Source organism: Colletes gigas, unplaced genomic scaffold (assembly GCF_013123115.1).
Source record: "Colletes gigas isolate AHSC1104 unplaced genomic scaffold, ASM1312311v1 Colletes_gigas_Sc00007, whole genome shotgun sequence".
NCBI lineage: Eukaryota > Metazoa > Arthropoda > Insecta > Hymenoptera > Colletidae > Colletes > Colletes gigas.
This window is the reverse complement of record NW_025106636.1, coordinates 6,394,975-6,413,221: the sequence shown is the minus strand read 5'-3', so window position 1 is coordinate 6,413,221 and position 18,247 is coordinate 6,394,975. Positions and strand designations below refer to the sequence as shown.

General features: G+C 38.5%; 3 protein-coding genes across 3 annotated transcripts; 2 read left to right on the top strand and 1 right to left on the bottom strand.

Annotated features, from left to right (window-relative positions):
* Positions 1-2,839: 2,839 nt before the first annotated feature.
* On the bottom strand, positions 2,840-14,558 carry LOC122396596. The gene is made up of 3 exons (XM_043395149.1): positions 14,553-14,558; positions 5,911-6,216; positions 2,840-3,058 (listed from the first exon to the last, which is right to left on the bottom strand). The coding sequence occupies exons 1-3, from the start codon at positions 14,556-14,558 to the stop codon at positions 2,840-2,842; spliced, it is 531 nt and encodes a 176-aa protein (XP_043251084.1).
* A 46-nt stretch (positions 14,559-14,604) lies between these two features.
* On the top strand, positions 14,605-16,300 carry LOC122396592. Its single transcript, XM_043395134.1, has 3 exons — positions 14,605-14,634; positions 15,305-15,567; positions 16,054-16,300. The coding sequence occupies exons 1-3, from the start codon at positions 14,605-14,607 to the stop codon at positions 16,298-16,300; spliced, it is 540 nt and encodes a 179-aa protein (XP_043251069.1).
* Positions 16,301-16,525: 225 nt separating this feature from the next.
* LOC122396375 (lymphocyte expansion molecule-like) lies at positions 16,526-17,640 on the top strand. Its single transcript, XM_043394702.1, has 4 exons — positions 16,526-16,635; positions 16,873-16,955; positions 17,018-17,156; positions 17,331-17,640. Exons 1-4 carry the CDS (start codon positions 16,526-16,528, stop codon positions 17,638-17,640), a joined length of 642 nt encoding a protein of 213 aa, XP_043250637.1.
* The last annotated feature ends 607 nt before the right edge of the window (positions 17,641-18,247 follow it).

Here is an 18,247-nt window from a genome sequence, read left to right as displayed (position 1 = left end):
GATCCTAAATGGTTCTCGTGATACGTTCGGGTACCCATTCCTATTTTCAATTGTCCTCGACACGTTTCTATCGCTGTATTTATTAAAAACGGAGCACGACTGTTGGAGATTGCAGGATGGACTCCCCAAGAACTGTTTCGCAGACCATGGCGTCCATTTTTTCATTGCGACATTATTCTCCCCGCGCTTGCTCGATGTAACAAAACACTATAACGTACTCACTTATTTATTTGTACGCGTAAGGGCTTAGAAATTAATTCGCGACTAGTTCACGACGAGTCGAACCGTCGTGCTCGACATTCTATCGATCACACGTAGGCCAGAGAAATTCTGGCAAAGTGCTACGAAATCAAAAAAAACTACACGGAGAAACGAAAACGATTTTTCTCTTCATATCATTCGAAGCAATCGCTGTGCTTCAGGGACGCCTGATCGCGTCGTTAAGTCTATAATCGTGTACTCGAATTAAGTGTATAATATTTGTGTAACAGGAACCGTCGTTGATTATCGAAACAAAATGGGGAAACGAATCGCTAATCGATAAAAAAATAATACGTAAGACGTTTACGTATATCGTTGATCGTGTTTGAGCTAATCGACGTATTCGATTAGACTAGAACGCCCCAAGACATTTGTACAAATAGCTTTCATCGTGAAAATAGGATTGGGACTAGTTGTCGAAGCAATATGTATTTAAATAAACCTTTATATTTATTAATTTCTATCATCGATGAATTATATCAACACAAAAATTTTATTTTCTATAAAACGAATCGAAATAAATTCTTTGACGTGAATTTGTGAACTTAAAGAAAAACTGTGCAACTTTTCTTTACGTTTCTTATCGTTCCAGAGTTATTCCGTGAAAGGGGGTAGATTTAGTTTCGTCGAGCGGTGGTCGCACCCTCTTAAAATATTTCTCAGCGGTAAGAAAATTGGTTTTTTTTTTTATTAGCGTTAAATAATTCCAAGCTCGGACCGGGCTTCAGGAGTTTTGGAATTTCCGGGTTCGATAATCTCCCTCGTAAGGCAGCCTTACCCTACTGCTACCACATTTGGTATTAAATTATGGATAGTGCAGTAGATAGATCGTGGCAAGCCATCAAACGCGATATTATACGCTATCGTACAGTAACGTAAGATATGCTGCCGTTACGAGCCGCTTGTATTTGTGCGCGTATATGTACAACTGTGCTCGTACGTGTTTACGTGCATGCGAGATTATTGATCATCTTGAAAGTATCGTTGATTTTCGTTACGACATACGTTCGTGCATACGACTCGATGATCAATCGATACGAACACGTAATATTGAAACGTATCAATATCTACGTTACATATTCTTTTGCAAAGAATTCTAATACGATGCAAAACTAATGTGTAAACGATACGTTATACATAACACGATGTATTTTCTTTTTTTCTGTTCTATATATATATGCTCAGTTTTTCTCCTTGCAGTATTCAAATATAAATATTCAAATAGTCCCAAACCTTTTTCAACTATCGTCACTATAAAGGCGTACGCAGAGTTTTCTTGGTCCTGAACTAATTTTTTAAAGGCCCTCGAGCGTAGATGTATTTTTTAAATTTATTGTGCTTGTACTTGTTAGACAAGACAAATAAAACACGTTCGATCGATCAGTGTCAAAATATACCAATTCTCTTAATGTTTAATTCATTCGAACTTGAGGACTATTAAAATTTGACTTAGTATTCCCACCATTGAAATTTATAGTATTTCCATTCACAAAGATGACCTGAAATAATTGTTATGGACAAAATCTGTCCGTTTCTGTACAGAGATCAGGTTTCTCTCCGCGTGGAAAGTTTTTAGTTTCGACGCTGATTTCATCTTGCTTTTCGAAACAGTTGCTTTTCTTTCTTTCTACGCCATTTAGAAACTTCGTGGAGACCGAAACCGCCGCGGGCAATTTACGCTCGTCTCGTAGCGACTGCTACTTCGAACGTCCCTTCACGTTTCATCTCGCCATAATTTTAACGTTTGGTAACAAAGTTTGCAACCAGTGCTACTCGAGCAAAGTTTCATTTCAAATGTAAGCATACATACTTTCTTCTTTCTTAGTTTCTGAAAAATGCAGCTAATTTATTGCTTACCTCTGCTTAAGAAACGGTCAGAACTTTCCGGTAAGACCTGATCATTTTTTAAAGTTGACACGCTGACTTGGAGCAGTGAAACTTTAGAGATTTGGTATATTTTCGATACATATTGATCTCGAATTCTCGAATTCTTGGACAGAAGAATCGATCGTGCATTTGTAAAATATTCCTCTCCAACGTGATGGCTCAATTACTTGTCTAATTAAAGAAACAAATGACGGGCAAGCTTCCGTTCGCGTTAATTATAAATTCGTGGAATATCTGTGTACAATTTGCATGTGATCACGAGTACTGTGTGTCTGCGTGTATGTGTGCGTGCAGAATATCTATACAGAGATACCGGTTTATGGAAATTGTATAACGCGCGTGGAGAAATACCGTGTTGGTGATTGTCAAACTAGTCGTTTCGTTTTCACAGCTGTAACGAATTAACATTGTTCCGTATTCTTCTGTTCGACATCGCGTGGCTCGTATCCGCGACGATGCGATATGATTCTCGACTGTGTATTTATTTTTACAATGGCGGTGTATCAATTTTTTACGCGAACGTTGCGTGTAAATAGTGAAATAAATCGAGGGAAAAAGATTAAAATTGTGTAACAAGTAATTCGACGCTTGATGAGTTTTACCGCTTTCGAAGAGAAAGTAGCGAAAATGTAATTACCCGGCGAATAAATCTATCAAGATAGAATGGAAATTGGAATCGAACCGTAATTCTCTATTTCAACGAACATATTATTACAAAGTCCTGCACGAACACCGAGCTGCCCAAAGTTAATTCCAACACCAACACGTAGCAGTAGTTCAATTTCTCAGAATCATCCCTTTTCGACGGTTCCCTTCTCTTCTTTTTCCCTTTCGTAGCCGTTCCCGCGTCTTTTTCTTTCGTGGAATCATCGTCCATGCTCGGTCGATGGAAATGTATACCGAATTCCATCTGTAAATACGAGAGTCTGTTCTTATTAAAAATTATTTTTCATAAATTTTTTTACTAATATATTGACTTTCATAGGGTTCGTCAGGATGTCAAATGACATTTCGTATCTTTGCATTCGATGTTTTCACAGGGAAGAGGAACATGTATTAATTCGAAAATTGTGTTACATAAACGAATGAATCTACATTGCTTGCGTGCAGCTAACTTTTGGGGTCAAGTAGACCTCATCGGAGCTATAACGTTCCAAATTTTAGTTAAAATATGGAAAGATTAACAGCCACATTGGGATCTATTTCAGGTACCCATATGCTCGATCGATCGTGTTATGTTCACGCAAGCATGCTCATAGTAGTTTCAATAGTACTGTTCCTATCTTTGAAACAGTTTTACTGACCATTTTTGTATTAATTTTAATAATACACGTTTCGTCAGATTTATAAACTACTGTTGGATAATAAAGCAGAGTTTAGCTTTCACTGAGATTCATTCGTGAACCAACGTTTCGTTCGCGTATCATTTGTCTAACAAACACATTTATAAATAAAGATAGGAATAAAAAGAGACATTTGTCACGATCGACGTCGAAACAAGTTATTTCCCAAACTCTCTGAACATTCCTCGAGCAGTGCAATTAGCTAGAAAGTCACGATCCTCGCATTACACAGCTGGAACGTGTCATAAACCTGGATCTATCTGACCATCGCGATCCACCCACGCGATCAGCTTTTGATGATTTCGGGCAAGTTCATTCGCAAGACGTATGCAAAGAGAAAAAGCAGACGGAAGCCTGAGTCAATACGAAAACACAAGAATCTTTAGTACGGAAACGTCGAATCTGAAATCGAGCCACTTTACGAAGATTTTAGTACGAACAATTTATTTAAACAGCGCAGAAATAATAAAGGGTCTCGAAAATATTTTTTAACGTTGCTCAAACAGTCGACGATGCATACACAACTGTTTAATCAATTATGGAAGTCACCAAAAAAAGAAAGCTATAAAAACGGTAAAAAGAAGTGGAGGAAGCGAGAAAAATGGCTCGTTATGCTAGAACAGGCAAAAAAGAAACTGAGGACACGACTGTGGAACTTTAAAATTTGCCAGACTCTGCTGTGTATTATAATTTTAAAATTGAAAATACATAAGAGTGAATTACAGAAACTGAAATTTCTAAAATAAATAATATATTTTGAAATAGTAAAATTAATAATATTATATTATTTATTGAAGATCGATCAATGCACACAACATAAGAAATTAAAAATTGTATCATTTTTGCAATTGACTCTATAATAAGTTCAAAAACTTTCGTTGTTTGTGAAAGTGGTGTTCTAGTTGACTTTAATAAATCTGTTTATTAAATCTTCATTCCATTCGAGTTTTCATACTTTTTTATTATAGTATTCATTGGCAACACAATTTCTCGTCTGCCTCGATTGCTTCCGTTTTTATTGCTTCAACGCAATATGATACATTTTTATACAAAAAAAAAATGCAATATACTCCAACGCAATATAAAAACTTTTATAAAAGACCTTCCACTGATATAGTAATAACGACAGAGTGTTGCTTTGTCATATAAATCAAACTTTTTGATTTAATATCAAAACCATTTATCACTTCATTTTAAATTAAAGTGAAATTTACATTCAAATTATAATTTGCAATATTATTACGAAACGTTTGATTACTCGAGCATCGTTACTACGTACTTACAGATGCCTTGGTTCAACCATTAATAAAATATATTTCAATAGTGATTCTACCTTTCCACCCCTGGAAAAATTGTTAATGGGAGATTCTAGAGGCCAAAATAAGACGAAAATCAAGAATATTAATTTGTTGATGGAGGCTTCGTTAAAAGGTTATTAACGTTTAAAGTTCCAAACGTACTGAATTTTTTTCTCGAAAATGCGCAGGATTTCGGGGGTACGTCTATTCACCAAAAATGATTGTAATTGACCCCCGTAAATGAAAATAATTTTTTTGGAACGATTTGAAATTTTTTAATTTTGTCGAAAAATTTCACACATTCTCGAATTTTTTTCTAGAAAATGGGTAGAAATTCGGGGGTATGTCTATTCACCAAAAATTATTATAATTGACCCCCGCAGCTAAAAATAATTTTTTTAGAACGATTTGAAAATTTTTTTTTTCGCCGAAAAATTCAGGCACCGTCTTGTCAATTTCTCTTAAAACTTCGTTCTTGATTTTTAGTAATTTTGTTTGACACCCTACAGAAAAGTTGTCCAATACTTTTTTGTAGGCGCCCATATACTCTACTTCGGAAAAAAGTTTCATTGTAATATATTCACTATTAAAGGAGTTATGGTTATTTGAAAATTGAACCATTTTTATGGGGTTTTTTTAACTTTATGGTGTTAAGTAACAACTTTTCGAATATTTTTGAAATTTCTACATATTCTTCAGCAAAATACGCGTTGTTTGGCGTTTGAAACATTAAAATCGTCCAATCCGTTCAGAAGTTATGACGTTTTAAACATTCGCATGAAATTTCAGTGAAACATATCAACGGTATGGTCAGACATGTAATTTTCGGTAATGAATTTTTTTCTCGAAACTACGCAGAATTTCGGGGTTATGTCTAATGACCAAAACTGATTGTAATTGACCCCCGCAACCGAAAATAATTTTTCCAGAACAATTTGAAATTTTTTAATAACTTTTTAACGAAGCCTTGATCAACAAATTGATATTCTCCCATTAAAATTTCTCCCAGGGTTGACCAAACACCCTGCATAATAAATTTACAAATGCTTGCAACGTTCCAAAGACAGAGATTGCATTCTATATTGTTTCCATAAATTCATTTTCCCCCGAAACGAAAATACCTTTTTCTTTTCCGGCACCGGTAGCTGCATATTCTCGTCGAGATTCGAAAATGAAAAGCATCGATCCACCGATCGTTCCAATCCCCCGCCAAATATCGCTTGTTCCTCGTCTCGTCCCAGAACGTTCCTCAGTTCCGGCATTCTCGGTGTACTCCTTCTTTTCTCGTCGTTGATCTTTCCCCTCGTTTTCCTTTTCCCCGGTTTCTCCGGTGATTTCTCCGGCGCGCTTGTTCGCGGAATATTCCCTCGGAGCGCGTCGATTACGCGAAGTCGAAAAGTCAACGGGCAGATTCCAGTGTTTTGTACCTGGAAAACGTCCCCGTCGAGGAAGGTATGAAACGACGAACGTGCAAATTGGCAAATCGTTCGAGCGTCGCCGACTCGCGAGGGTTTAAAATGAAATTTAATCGAGACGCAGACCCGAGAAAACTCCAGGTCGCTAATGAAACGTTTTCAGAGCGAGAAAAGTACAAACGCGGGGGAATGAATTCCCGTGAATTCGAGCGTACGAAATTTATTCCACCTCTCCGATTTTTTCCCCGCGCAGAGTCGTTTTCTTCTCGATCCCACCAGCAATACTTGGACACCCCGTATGATCGCGCGGTACGTTCCACTGACCCCGTTGAAACGTTTCACGTGGAAAATTTATTCACCGATTTCGCTAGATTTTTCATCGGCGAGGCGAGACCCGAGCTCATCAAAATCCCTGTTCCCTTGGTAACCCATGGAAAAATCCCCAGTTACAATTTGCAATTACAATAGCTGCTATTGTCGAATGGTAATTGGAAGCGATTTGATTTCCTCGATGGCTGCACCTCTGACGGTGCTGTTTTTACCTTGCAACACCTTTCCCCGGTAATCTTTATAAGAGTACGGCTCGTTTCCAAGTGGATAACACGCGCCACGTAACCGCGACCGGAAATTGTTCTCGGCTGAAAGTGGCTCTTACTTTGAGGCTGTAAAACGGCCGGAAGTTGATGTCGCTTAAACAGATCGGATCGGGAATGCGCCTGGAGTTAAACGTTGGAAAACGACGATGATAACTAACCCAGACAGCAGGAAACGTGTACCGGTCTTGATTTCAAGGATGAACGCCCCAGCGCGATTAAGGTCGACCCTACTCGATTACTATAATGATTCCTCAAGGTAAATAAGTCTGCTTGCCTTGAGGAATCTTATCAATTAATTGTAATTAAGAGATGATCCTAGCTTTTCATCTTCCTTAACCCTTTAGCTTGCAATGGCGTCTCGGAGACGTGATAAGTCTACTGTGCCAAACCTTGGCGTTGTTTTTGGCACGCAGAGTTGGCAATTAAATCGTAAGGCAACGGGGTTAAGGGGATATTCCAGTCTACAGTTTCATTCTTTTGATCTTTTTTACAAGATAGATATAAGTTTCTTAATTTCGACATTTTTCATATTTATTCATGATTTACGAATGTTCACGATCCTCGTGAGAATAAACGTGATAAGTCTAGTGAGCCAAACCTTGGCGTCGCTTTTGGCACGCACAGTTGGCAATTAAATCGTAAGGCAAGGGGTTAAGGGGATATTCTAGTCTACAGTTTCATTCTTTTGATCTATTTTACAAAAAAGGTACAAGTTTCTTAATTTCAACATTTTTCATATTTATTCATGATTTACGAATGTTCACGATCTTCGTGAGAATAAATTTCGAAGATAAAGTAGCTCGACGTTATTTTTGAACACCAACGACTGGATAAAGGAATGAATAAATCCTTGACGCAAGCATCCTCATGAGTGGGCACTGATAGCTGGCGACTTGCAGTCGCGTAGATATCGAGCGTCAGATGACGCTGTTTGGAAACGCGAAAATGCTCCGCCCCTAAAACTCCAACGCTGAACGGAAGATCTCGAGGAAACTGTGCTACATTGCCACTTACAGAACTTGGAACGCGATGAAACTAGCGTGGAACTAATAAAGACGGACACCGGGTCGTTCTGGATCGTAAGAACACGATCCAAGATCAAGTCTTCTATCTGGTCGCCGATCTGCGAAATTGCAGTCGTAGATGAAATTATACCGATACCGAAAACTCAGAATTTTCAAACAAAAATTAAGAATCAAGAAGAACGAAAATCGACGTACACTTCGTCCAACTGGATCTTGCTCAGTTAATTTCAATTTTAAAATAACACTAGAAAAATACAGATACTACAGATGTTCAAGTTATCCATATAGAAGGAATTATATTCTTCCATTTTCATCAATTCCCATTTTAAGTTTTCCTTTTGTAATGAAAAAATAAAAGAAAAAAAAACAGTTTATACTGTAACAATGTAAAACTTCCTTCCATGATACGTGGTATAAAGGAAATTTCATTATGGATCACGTTTGACCTACTGTGTAGCAGCGAAATGTTATATGTACCTCTCTGATTGGTTATAGTATAATCTACTTCCTTCTACATTACACCAACTTTCCTGGGTCGAGAGGAAGTACTACAGCTAGACAGACCCCATTAATTCCAAGTTAAATCCAGAGAGTTAAATATACCTCCACACTAATCTTTAGATAGTCGGATAATACAATTTAAAAAAATTCTCATTTTTGTCTACTTGATCATATAATTAAAATTACGTAGTGACCCAACTCATGGGTATTGCCCTATATCGTCCGTCTGTTTCCATCCTATTTTCCTTTCCTCAGCCTTTTCCACCCTGTTTCGTTCCGTCACCCGCTCTCACACTCTCCGACAGTCATTATGTACAATGTTTCCCGTTGCAAAGTGCCACGTGCTCCGAAATATCCGTTTCAGGAAAGAGGGCATCGTCGGCGAGGGACAACTTTGTCGGCTAGATAAAAGACTCGGGCAAGTTTACACCCGTGGAACCTTTTTCTCCCCTGTTTTCCTTCGCATTCTCTGTTGCACTGCTCACGCTCTCACACGCGTTGCTTTTCCTCCTTTTCGAGTTGCCTTTGCACGCGAAAGTGTGCCATAATGCCTTCAGAAGGGTGTTCCTTTCAAAACTGACAGGGGAACCCCGCCAACCATGTACTAGCGAATCTAAGTTAGCTTCAATAAACATATTTTACGAGATTTCCTTGGCATCTGTTCATTTCATACAAGTTAACGAGTATCAGATCTTGGATAACTGCGAGAAACACGGGACCGGAGTCTCGTAGCTATAAAAGCACGGATAGCTGGGAAAAAATTATAATGGAAGATTCTAGAGGGCAAAATAAGACGAAAATCAAGAATACCAATTTGTCGATCGAGGCTTCGTTAAAAAGTTATTAACGTTTACAGTTACGCCTGTAGGACGGCGATCTGCGAACACCTGGTGAGCTACAGGGGGAACTTTGAACGTTAATAACTTATTAACGAAGCCTCGATCAACAAATTGGTGTTCTTGATTTCCATCTTATTTTGGCCTCTAGAATCTGCCTGTTTCGTTAATTTCACGTCCAACTCTTCATGATTAAAAAATGAAGTCAATTGATTTTAGCAATCTCAAAATCGTTGTTTAAATTGTGATATCGTATCGCGCTGTTTTGGGTGAAATGTTAGACGATCGTCGAGAAGCTAGTTTGCCTTGGAATCGAGCCACGGAAATTCGTCAAACAGGAACGAAATCGATCTTGGCGCTCTCGAGATTCCGCAAGCGTAGTCGTAGACCCTCGGTGATAGTTCGTCGCGTAATTTCCCGATATCGTCGACGAAGATGAAATTGTGTTTCTCGTCGCGTCTGCCTCATATAGCAAAATACGTGGCTGATCCTTCGACATCCTTCGAGCAGGACAACCTGTTTTGCGTGCTGGTCTTTAGGTCGCCCCGAGGGACACAGTCGAAGTTATCGGTACCCGTCGTCACTTCACGCTCTATTTTCCCTTGAACACTTGGATGTCGCCTTGGGCGACTAGCTTTTCGATTTACAACAATATCTCCCGATGGCCACTGCCCCGTCAATAAAATATTATCTACGCCCTTTCACGCCAAGATTTATGCACTTAATATCGTTCTCTGCCCCTTTGTGCCGTTTCCTTACGTTTCTCACATTTTTATAAGGTAAAACCGAGTCGTTTGGATGGAACATTTATGTTTGAAGAAGTTACGTTTTATCAAATATCAGAGGGAAGTTTAGTTTATGGAATAACCTTAAAATAAAGGGAACTATATCTAGCAAGACTATGATTGCAATGCTCTAGTTAGAATTACTTGTTAATTATATTGTTAGAAATATATTAGTTTCATTTATTCTCAGCTCTTTCGCACTATATAACCCGGCAGAGTATTATAACCCAATTAACCACGTGCTTGTTTCGTTAGAGTCCGCGTAATTATGATTCATTTTGTTTCGCCTGACCTTTTCCTTGAACTTCCATACACCTCTTGAATTACATCGATGATTTTTTCTCACTTATATGAACTTAAATTGCAAATTTCATAATACTTTATTTTGGCGCTATATTTGTTTAAAATTGTTCTCAACCACAAGTAAAATGATCATGTTGTATGTAACAACATGCACCTGTGATTACTCATCGATAAGACGAGATACAATGATAATGGGTTGTCATTAATTAATTCGTGGTCACCTGACGTTATTGGGCGCAATCAATGTCTACTCCAATGTCCACGAATTAATCTTCCGGCTACGGTTTCGTATGTTTGCATGGCTAATTACAATCGCCCCCATATCACGTTTGCATCTTCATGATTAAACTAATCCAACAATGAACGTGGTATTATTTCTGCATTAAATTTGCATGTAATCAATAACTTCTAATTCACTATATGTATTTAAATAGACAGTATGCACATTCAAAATTCGAATTACTTTTGTCGGTGCATTTCCAGGTACAATATTATTTAGAAGAATCAAATTACAGACGAGGTGTGCAAGACCTTACACCCTATGGACTTTCGTGGACCAATCTGACTGCCATACCGACCGGAAACTTTTTCGATGAAATTAAAAAATTTCAAATCGTTCTAAAAGAATTATTTTTAGTTGCAGGGGTCAATTGCAATCATTTTTTGTGAATATACATATCCCCGAATTCCTATCCAGTTCTGAGAAAAAAATTACTATCCCGAAAATAACAAACAGTACATATTAATGGGACTCTAGAGTCCCAGAAAAATTGACCCGAAAAATTACATTGGATGTAAGGTCTATTCGTATACCTCGTCAGTGATCAAATAAAAATGAACGATCGACAGTGGGTTAGAAAGGTATCATTTTATCATGTAAAGATACTTTCTCATTTCTGCCATCTCGTATACCTTGTCTGTGCTTTCATCTTATCGACTTTCGCGGCCCAATGTGACTGTCATGCCGACCTGAAAATTCGGAGGTGATTTTAGCGGCCTCCCCGCATGGATGGCGGTCAGTTGAGAAACTATTCACTGATTAGTATTGATAGTGAGTTGACTATGATAAAAAGACAAAAATTAACGAGATACACTCTTCCAAAGTGGAACAAAATGTTAAAAAGATCATGCATCAAATTGTAAGGGGATCCTCGTAAGAAGGCTTTAATCTTTGTAATGGTTTTAATGGGTCGATGATCAACAATGACTAGCTTATGGTCACTGGTGGTCAACAGTGAGGTTGACATCGAGGTCAGCGGTCCAGTGAAGATCCAGAAATGGTCAAGAGGTGGGACCAATCGAAATAGTTTCCTTGTAGACAAGACAGTCTTAACTGTTAACTTCAGCTCTGGCTCTGACTGGTCTCCCCACCCTTTCATCACCTTAATCATATAAGCAGGGTCTCTGCGAAGAGTTCTTCAGTCTCGTCGCGGATTCGGGAGTGGGCAAATAGCCAGAAGTGAACCGGGGACCGCTGATGACCGCTGATGGCCGCTGCGGACCACTACTGGCCAGCGCTGACCAGGGCTGACCAGGGCTGACCAGGACTGACCAATACTGACCAATACTGACCACTACTGACCAGTGCTGGCTCGCGTTCTTGCCACTACTGACCACTACTGACCACTGCTGACCACTACTGACCAGTGCCGGACGGTGATGACTACGGTAAGAACTGTTTAAAAATTCTCTCCCCTCTTCTATTCTATCGTTTGATACCAATTTCGTTTCACTGAACTGATTTTGCCTTGCTTGCCTAACTGACGTTGCTATAATATGAATATTTTCTTACTTTACAGCTGATCCAGTGGTAACTACCCTATATACTGACAACAAGTAGTAAGTCCACTCCACTTATTTATATTTTATTATTTTTATTTGTTTGTTTGATGTGAATTCAGCTTCGTTTATCTATCTGATTTTATTTGGTTACTATGAATGTTCCTTTTCTCGGTTTCTACTTTTACATTGTTCTTCGAAACAATGTGATTGCTTCGATATGTATAATATTGCAGGATATATTAATGTAACATTGTTTTCGATCATATACTATATTTGTTTCTATACAATAGGTTGATAGGTCATTTTTAAGTGTTTAAAATCCTCCTCTTTAATCCCTTAGCTTAATGATGTTTCAGAGACGTGATGAGTTTACCGGGCCTAACATGAACAAGACGTCTCAGAGAAGTGATAAGTCTACCTGGCCAAACCTTGGTGACACCTTTGGCACGAACAGTTGGAAATTAAATCGTAAGGCAAAGGGGTAAAACGACTGGTTGTATACGTGCTTTCTTTGGCAAGTGTAGTTAGTACCTTTTGCTTAAAATTATAATCTTCTTGCACACCGCGATTTTTAAGATGACAAATGTCATAGTAGATTCATTTTTAATTTGACACTGATTTTAAAATGAATATATAATGAGTACATATACATATACGAATAGTTCACTTTCTCTCGTCCGCTCGTTCTCTGGTTCTCGCTTTCCGAGATTATGTCTCGACCGAAAGGATCGGAGAGTTTCGCTCGATCACCTCTGTTTGATAGAATGAAACATGTGACGCCTGTGTATTAGGTGTGATAGCTCTTACCGCTTCAACCCCGGTGCAGCTTGGTTCAGCTTAAGTGGGGCCTCACCGAGCGCATATATTCTCCTCTTTATACGGAAAAGAGAATGACCTCCGGTGAGAGTTCTTGACCCATATCCGTTCTCGAGTACTAAGCGGGTCCTGTTGTGACCGTGTGTCCTCCAGGGCCCGGCGGTTGTACGTAGAGAGGTCCGATAGACGTGGGTCAGGGGCGCGACTTGCTTTTCTGATAATCAAGGCCGGGGGGGATCAATCTGATACCCACACTCACTGCACGCTATGAGCACGTGTCGCGTCGCGTTTTATTTAAGCGTGCGATCTTTTTACACGCCGCAATTTTCAATATGACAAATATCGTAATATCGATCGAAAGTAGAGTCATGATTTTAATATCTTTTACAATACTTATAATTATATTAATTTTAGAATGAGTGTCAAATTAGTAGCTTCCGATTGTTCTTTACATTCTTCAATAATTAAATTCACTTTCATAATTTAGTTGACGACTTTGGCTATCTTCGATGTCGAAGGTACCCAAAGTCTGTCTTTACTTATTAAAATATATCATTAGATTGACGTGCAAGAAGATATTTCGCGACGAATACATTTTAGAGTCAAAGTAACCTCGTATATTATGTACTATTTTTACTTTCTCACTGCACTTGCCTGGAGTTGTAGTATTTGTAGTTTTACAGGTTCAGTGTTGTTCTCTTACTAATCTATTAAACAAGTTTCTGTTACAGAGCATATTCCTATGGAAGTTTTAGGTCTATAAAGGTAACAATTAAGAATTCTTACAATTTTGTTTGATATTGCTTTGTTTGTGTTTCAGGAAATCATCGTGGGATAAATAGAAGATAGAAGAAAGAAGAATGTATTTCATGTATTTTGTTCCGATTGCTTAGTTTATGTTTTAATAATTTAGATTTATAGTTAGGTAGGATGTAACGGTATGTTTCAAGAAATCTTCGTCGAAGGATCAACAAGGAAGAATATATTTTCTACGTATTTTGTTAGATGATTAGATAGGTAGGATGTAAACGAATTTAGATTTATAGTTAGGCAGGAGTTTTCTATATTAATCATTATATCGGGCGGGCAATACTTTGATCTATTTCTCTGTTTTGTTGATGAGAATTTAAAGGCAAATTCTTTCTCAAAAAACTCTTTTGTTGGTTGTTTCCTTCGTTGGTTGCACTTTCGTTTGTTTCTTCTTCGACCAACGATTGTTGGTCATAGATTTTTATTAATGGAGGGTGGTTGGGAATCGGTTAGGGCGGGTCTCCGTTCGCAGCAACCTCCTCGTGGTGAGACCTGGGTAATATCATTTAGCGTTTGATTAATAATCGTATCACTCTTAGCTGGGTAATGCAATTATTAATTAAAAACTAAATAATATTAGCAAATTGGCTGCGATCCGCCTTGCATAGGTCATCATAAATATAGAGCTTCTTCGCTAGGTTAGTTTTGATTCTCATTGATTCATCAAAGATTCTAGAGTATTGTCACAGATGTGGTATAGAAGTAGATCCTTCATCCAATGTATTTTTGCGACCTATTTTTATGGGGTCTCGAAACCCCATTACCATTTTCGTGTCATTCGCAACGTTACCAACAGATTCAGAAATCTCTTTCATAGTCAACTCACATCTATTTATGCAACATTACACCTGTTTGCCTATCAATACTAATTCAGTGAATAGTTTCTCAACTGACCACCATCCATGTGAAGAGGACGTTAAAATCACCTCCGAATTTTCAGGTCGGTATGGCAGTCAGGGCCACGAAAGACCATAAGGTGAAAGGTCTACTCGTATATCTCGTCTGTGGTACAGCTTTCATTCGGTTAAAATACAAAAGTATTCTTGTAATTTCATTAGCTATTGTACTAAATGCTATGATCATTTTCTATTGCCTGTTGATAATGTTGCAAGTCGGCACATTATATATTCCTTTCAATATTGCAAAGAAAGCTAGCCTTGCTTTAAATTCTAAAAATATTAATTACAGAGATCGAGTACTTACAGTTATTTTTAGTTCCACTGGCCTGTTGTCGATAACTTCGAAATAAGCAACTCGAAATCGAGGTCTGATTAGGTAAGATGGCACCACTCCGCGTCCCGAGACTTTCACACGCCATTTTGTCCTCGTTCTGTAGCTCGATACTTCGAACGATTCCTAAATTCATTTAGAATAAACAAATCATATTATGCGTCTTCGATAAAACAAACGAATCTCTTCAGAATTCCATTAACATTCGTTGAAGTAAATTTCGATTCTATTTTAACTACACAAGACCAGCCTAGTATAGCTTCGATCGATATGTATCGAATATACGTCGAGTACACATCGAACGAGTCGATTCACGACGTGACGTGAATTCGAAAACGCGTGCTAACCTCCTTCTTTTTAAAATTGTGCAAATACGTCAGAATAAACGAGAAGTCAGAAATAAATAAATATTTTAGCTCTCAAAATTTCCGAACGGCAGTAAAATCACGATGCCTTGCGGAACTAAGACGAAATCCTTCAAAATTTGTCGATGCGTCTGCAAATGGCGATGTCGGTGTTTGATTCCTCGAGAGAAGAAACCTGGACCGCCTTTTGGCAGTGGATCGAGACGCGACACGATCGTTGGAATGCACCCAAAATTTAACATTGTCAATGTCGATTCCCCGCCCGTAGGATTGTACAATCCTCGATCCATCGAAAGAAAATCCACTACCGCGAGGTACATTTCAAGCTAAACTGTCCACGCGCTACAAACACTTTAAGTTTTCAAGATGGCCTCCATTGGTGCTCGGTCGATCAGTTGACCGCGTACGGTAAACGCCTACGAGTGTTCATAGAGCACAGTAGAACTCCATAATCGAAGCTAATGGTATTACACGTTTCAATTACTTATGTTGCAACACGCGTGTTCCAATAACTAACTAAGTTAGTTAGTTAGTTAGTTCGTTTGCAGTTAGTTAGTTAGTTAGTTAGTCAGTTAGTTTGTCAGTTAGTTAGTTAGTTAGTTTGCAGTCAGTTAGTTAGTAAGTGAGTTTGCAGTTAGTTAGTTACTAACGAATATGAATTTGCATCAATATTATATTTTTGCACCCTAGAAAGAGCCATGCATCAAAGACCAAAATGTTGATTAAAATAAGTCTCGTATTTTACTATTAATTTTGCACAACGTCACGCGTTTAATAAAAACTTTCCATGGAAAAATTAGTTGGAAGAGGGAGTTGGAAACTAGAGAGTTTTCGGCGACAATGGGAGGTCTTTTGTTGGAAAAATACGCCATAGAGAGGAGTCTGATGAAGACGGGATTAGGACCTGGAACGCACGAAATATTGCAGTGGCCTGAAAATGTTTTGCACAAGGCTTGCAAAACTATTCAAAGGGACGTCGGATTTGGAACTGTTCCCCTTTTCAAACCTGCTCCGGTGTGTACTAATCCTGGACCAGGTAGATCGTAATTAAAGTGGAACTACTTGAATCTTGTATAGATTTACGAATAGAAAACAGAAATATTCACCAAAGATCCTAGTCTTAATTCGAATGTCTCCGATCGAAGGAACTCGTTCTAATTGATCTAAGTTTCTCATTTAGTAATTTCGAATTTCCAATTGTCAGGCATTCGAGAAACGTCACTCATAGCTGTGTATATTCCAGGATATACGCGAAAGTGTCCTTACTATTACATGGACGAAAGGAAACGCGTTGGTTCTTCGTGTGTACCCACTTTTGAATACGATGGCCTGCAACCTAGGTTTCAAACGATCTCAAAACCCTGGAGCCTGCCTTGCAATTTGTACCTATTTATATATCTTATATACCTCAACTCATTCCTTAGACTCATTTCCAGAGATCATTATAATGATGAATATAAATTTTTGCCAAGAAAGCAATATAATATTTAAATTTGTAATCTTTGAAAATGAGAATAAGATTCATCAGATAGGGGGTTGAAAACGATCGAACGAAATTTTGAAATTGACGTAATATCAAGCTATTTACGTATGTAAAAATTGAAATATTGTTTGGTTAGATACGACGTGAAGCATCCAGGTAGTCTCGAGGCAACTCTGAGGAAAGTCACTGGGAAAAGGGGCCCCTACGATTTATTTACAGGTTAATCGAATAATTATACAAATAAATAATATTCGACAGCTTATATTTGTCATTTAATCCAGGGCCAAGAGACGATAGTACGCTCATTGGTTACCAGAAAGTCGCGAAATTGTTCGATTATGGCGACTGGCCTAAATCGCTACCAAGCGAGATATTCTGCAAGTCGAACTATTTTAAAGGACGTTGGACCACTTGTCCAAGGTATTCTAAACACACGTCATTTAAGATATTTTTAGAAAAACTATTTGGAGTAACAGTTCGTTGAAAAGATGCACGTTTAACCTGTATTTAAATTTATAAATTAATCCGTCTACATTCGAAACAATTCACGACTCGATTTGAATACGATAGGCAATGAAGTCTGTTTTCTGACAGATTCCCAAAGATATCAGGCGTGAGATTGATGTTGCAAGATCTCGCGTTGTGTTACAAGGACCCTAAGCATCCGGGACCCGGGCACTATAATCCAAAATTACTCAGAAAACCAAAGAACGCGAAACAGTATCCGTTTGACAGTAATATTGAACACGTGAGACCAGGCCCTTCGTTAGAAATTCGCCCTGGTCCAGGCAGATACAAAATCAAAGAAACAGGCAGCGTAAAAGGGCACGGATGGACGTTTGTTTTCAAGAGTAAAGCGCCACGAACGGACTTTATATTTATACCTACGTACAATAGCTTTTAACATGGTCCTACCGAGTCTATTAAATTTGTCGAGTTAATTAAAACATTTAACGAATGCTTACTTCTTCGTCGTGGCTTTGAATCGGTCGATAAGTGACTGGAACATTCAAAATGGAGCCAGTTTCGATGGTCTTCCCGGGAGGCATGTAGAACGGCCCGAAAGGATCCAACAGACTCGAATCTATCTTCACGCTCCTTGTTAAAGTTACGAAAATTATTAGAAAGTTACATTTTCTATGGTCGTGATCGTTCAAGTTTACTTGTTGGAAATGTTTTTGACCAGCAAAAGCTTCCTCGAGGAAGTACCGATCGCCGTTGGTCCAAACTCTATTTCGCGGTTCTCGTTCAGGATCACGATTTCCGGTTTCGTCACGGGGCAGATTAATTTCGCGAACAGGAGTTCCTTTCGTTTGTCACCGTCTTTCGTCTCCAAGTCGATCGCACAGGTGACGATAATTATGGAAACACGTGGCTCGAACGTTTCCAGTAAACCGATCTCGTCGGGAATTTCTGATTTTTCGTCGGCTGATTTCGTCTTTTCTCCATTTCTCGTTCTTCCTTTTGACGAAAGCGTAATCGTCGTTAGAAAAGATTGTGCAAACTGGTCA

Bases quoted from the DNA above. Each gene is read 5' to 3' on its own strand.
- LOC122396596 (XM_043395149.1), bottom strand. The intron at 3,059-5,910 runs GTATTTTCGTTT...TCGTATTTACAG, and splicing joins CGGTGCCGGAAAAGAAAAAG to ATGGAATTCGGTATACATTT.
- LOC122396592 (XM_043395134.1), top strand. From the start codon at position 14,605: ATGGCAGTCAGGGCCACGAAAGACCATAAG. The intron at 14,635-15,304 runs GTGAAAGGTCTA...TAAATATTTTAG, and splicing joins GGGCCACGAAAGACCATAAG to CTCTCAAAATTTCCGAACGG. The intron at 15,568-16,053 runs GTACATTTCAAG...TGGAAAAATTAG, and splicing joins AGAAAATCCACTACCGCGAG to TTGGAAGAGGGAGTTGGAAA.
- LOC122396375 (XM_043394702.1), top strand. From the start codon at position 16,526: ATGGACGAAAGGAAACGCGTTGGTTCTTCGTGTGTACCCACTTTTGAA. The intron at 16,636-16,872 runs GTACCTATTTAT...TTGTTTGGTTAG, and splicing joins TGGAGCCTGCCTTGCAATTT to ATACGACGTGAAGCATCCAG. The intron at 17,157-17,330 runs GTATTCTAAACA...GTTTTCTGACAG, and splicing joins CGTTGGACCACTTGTCCAAG to ATTCCCAAAGATATCAGGCG.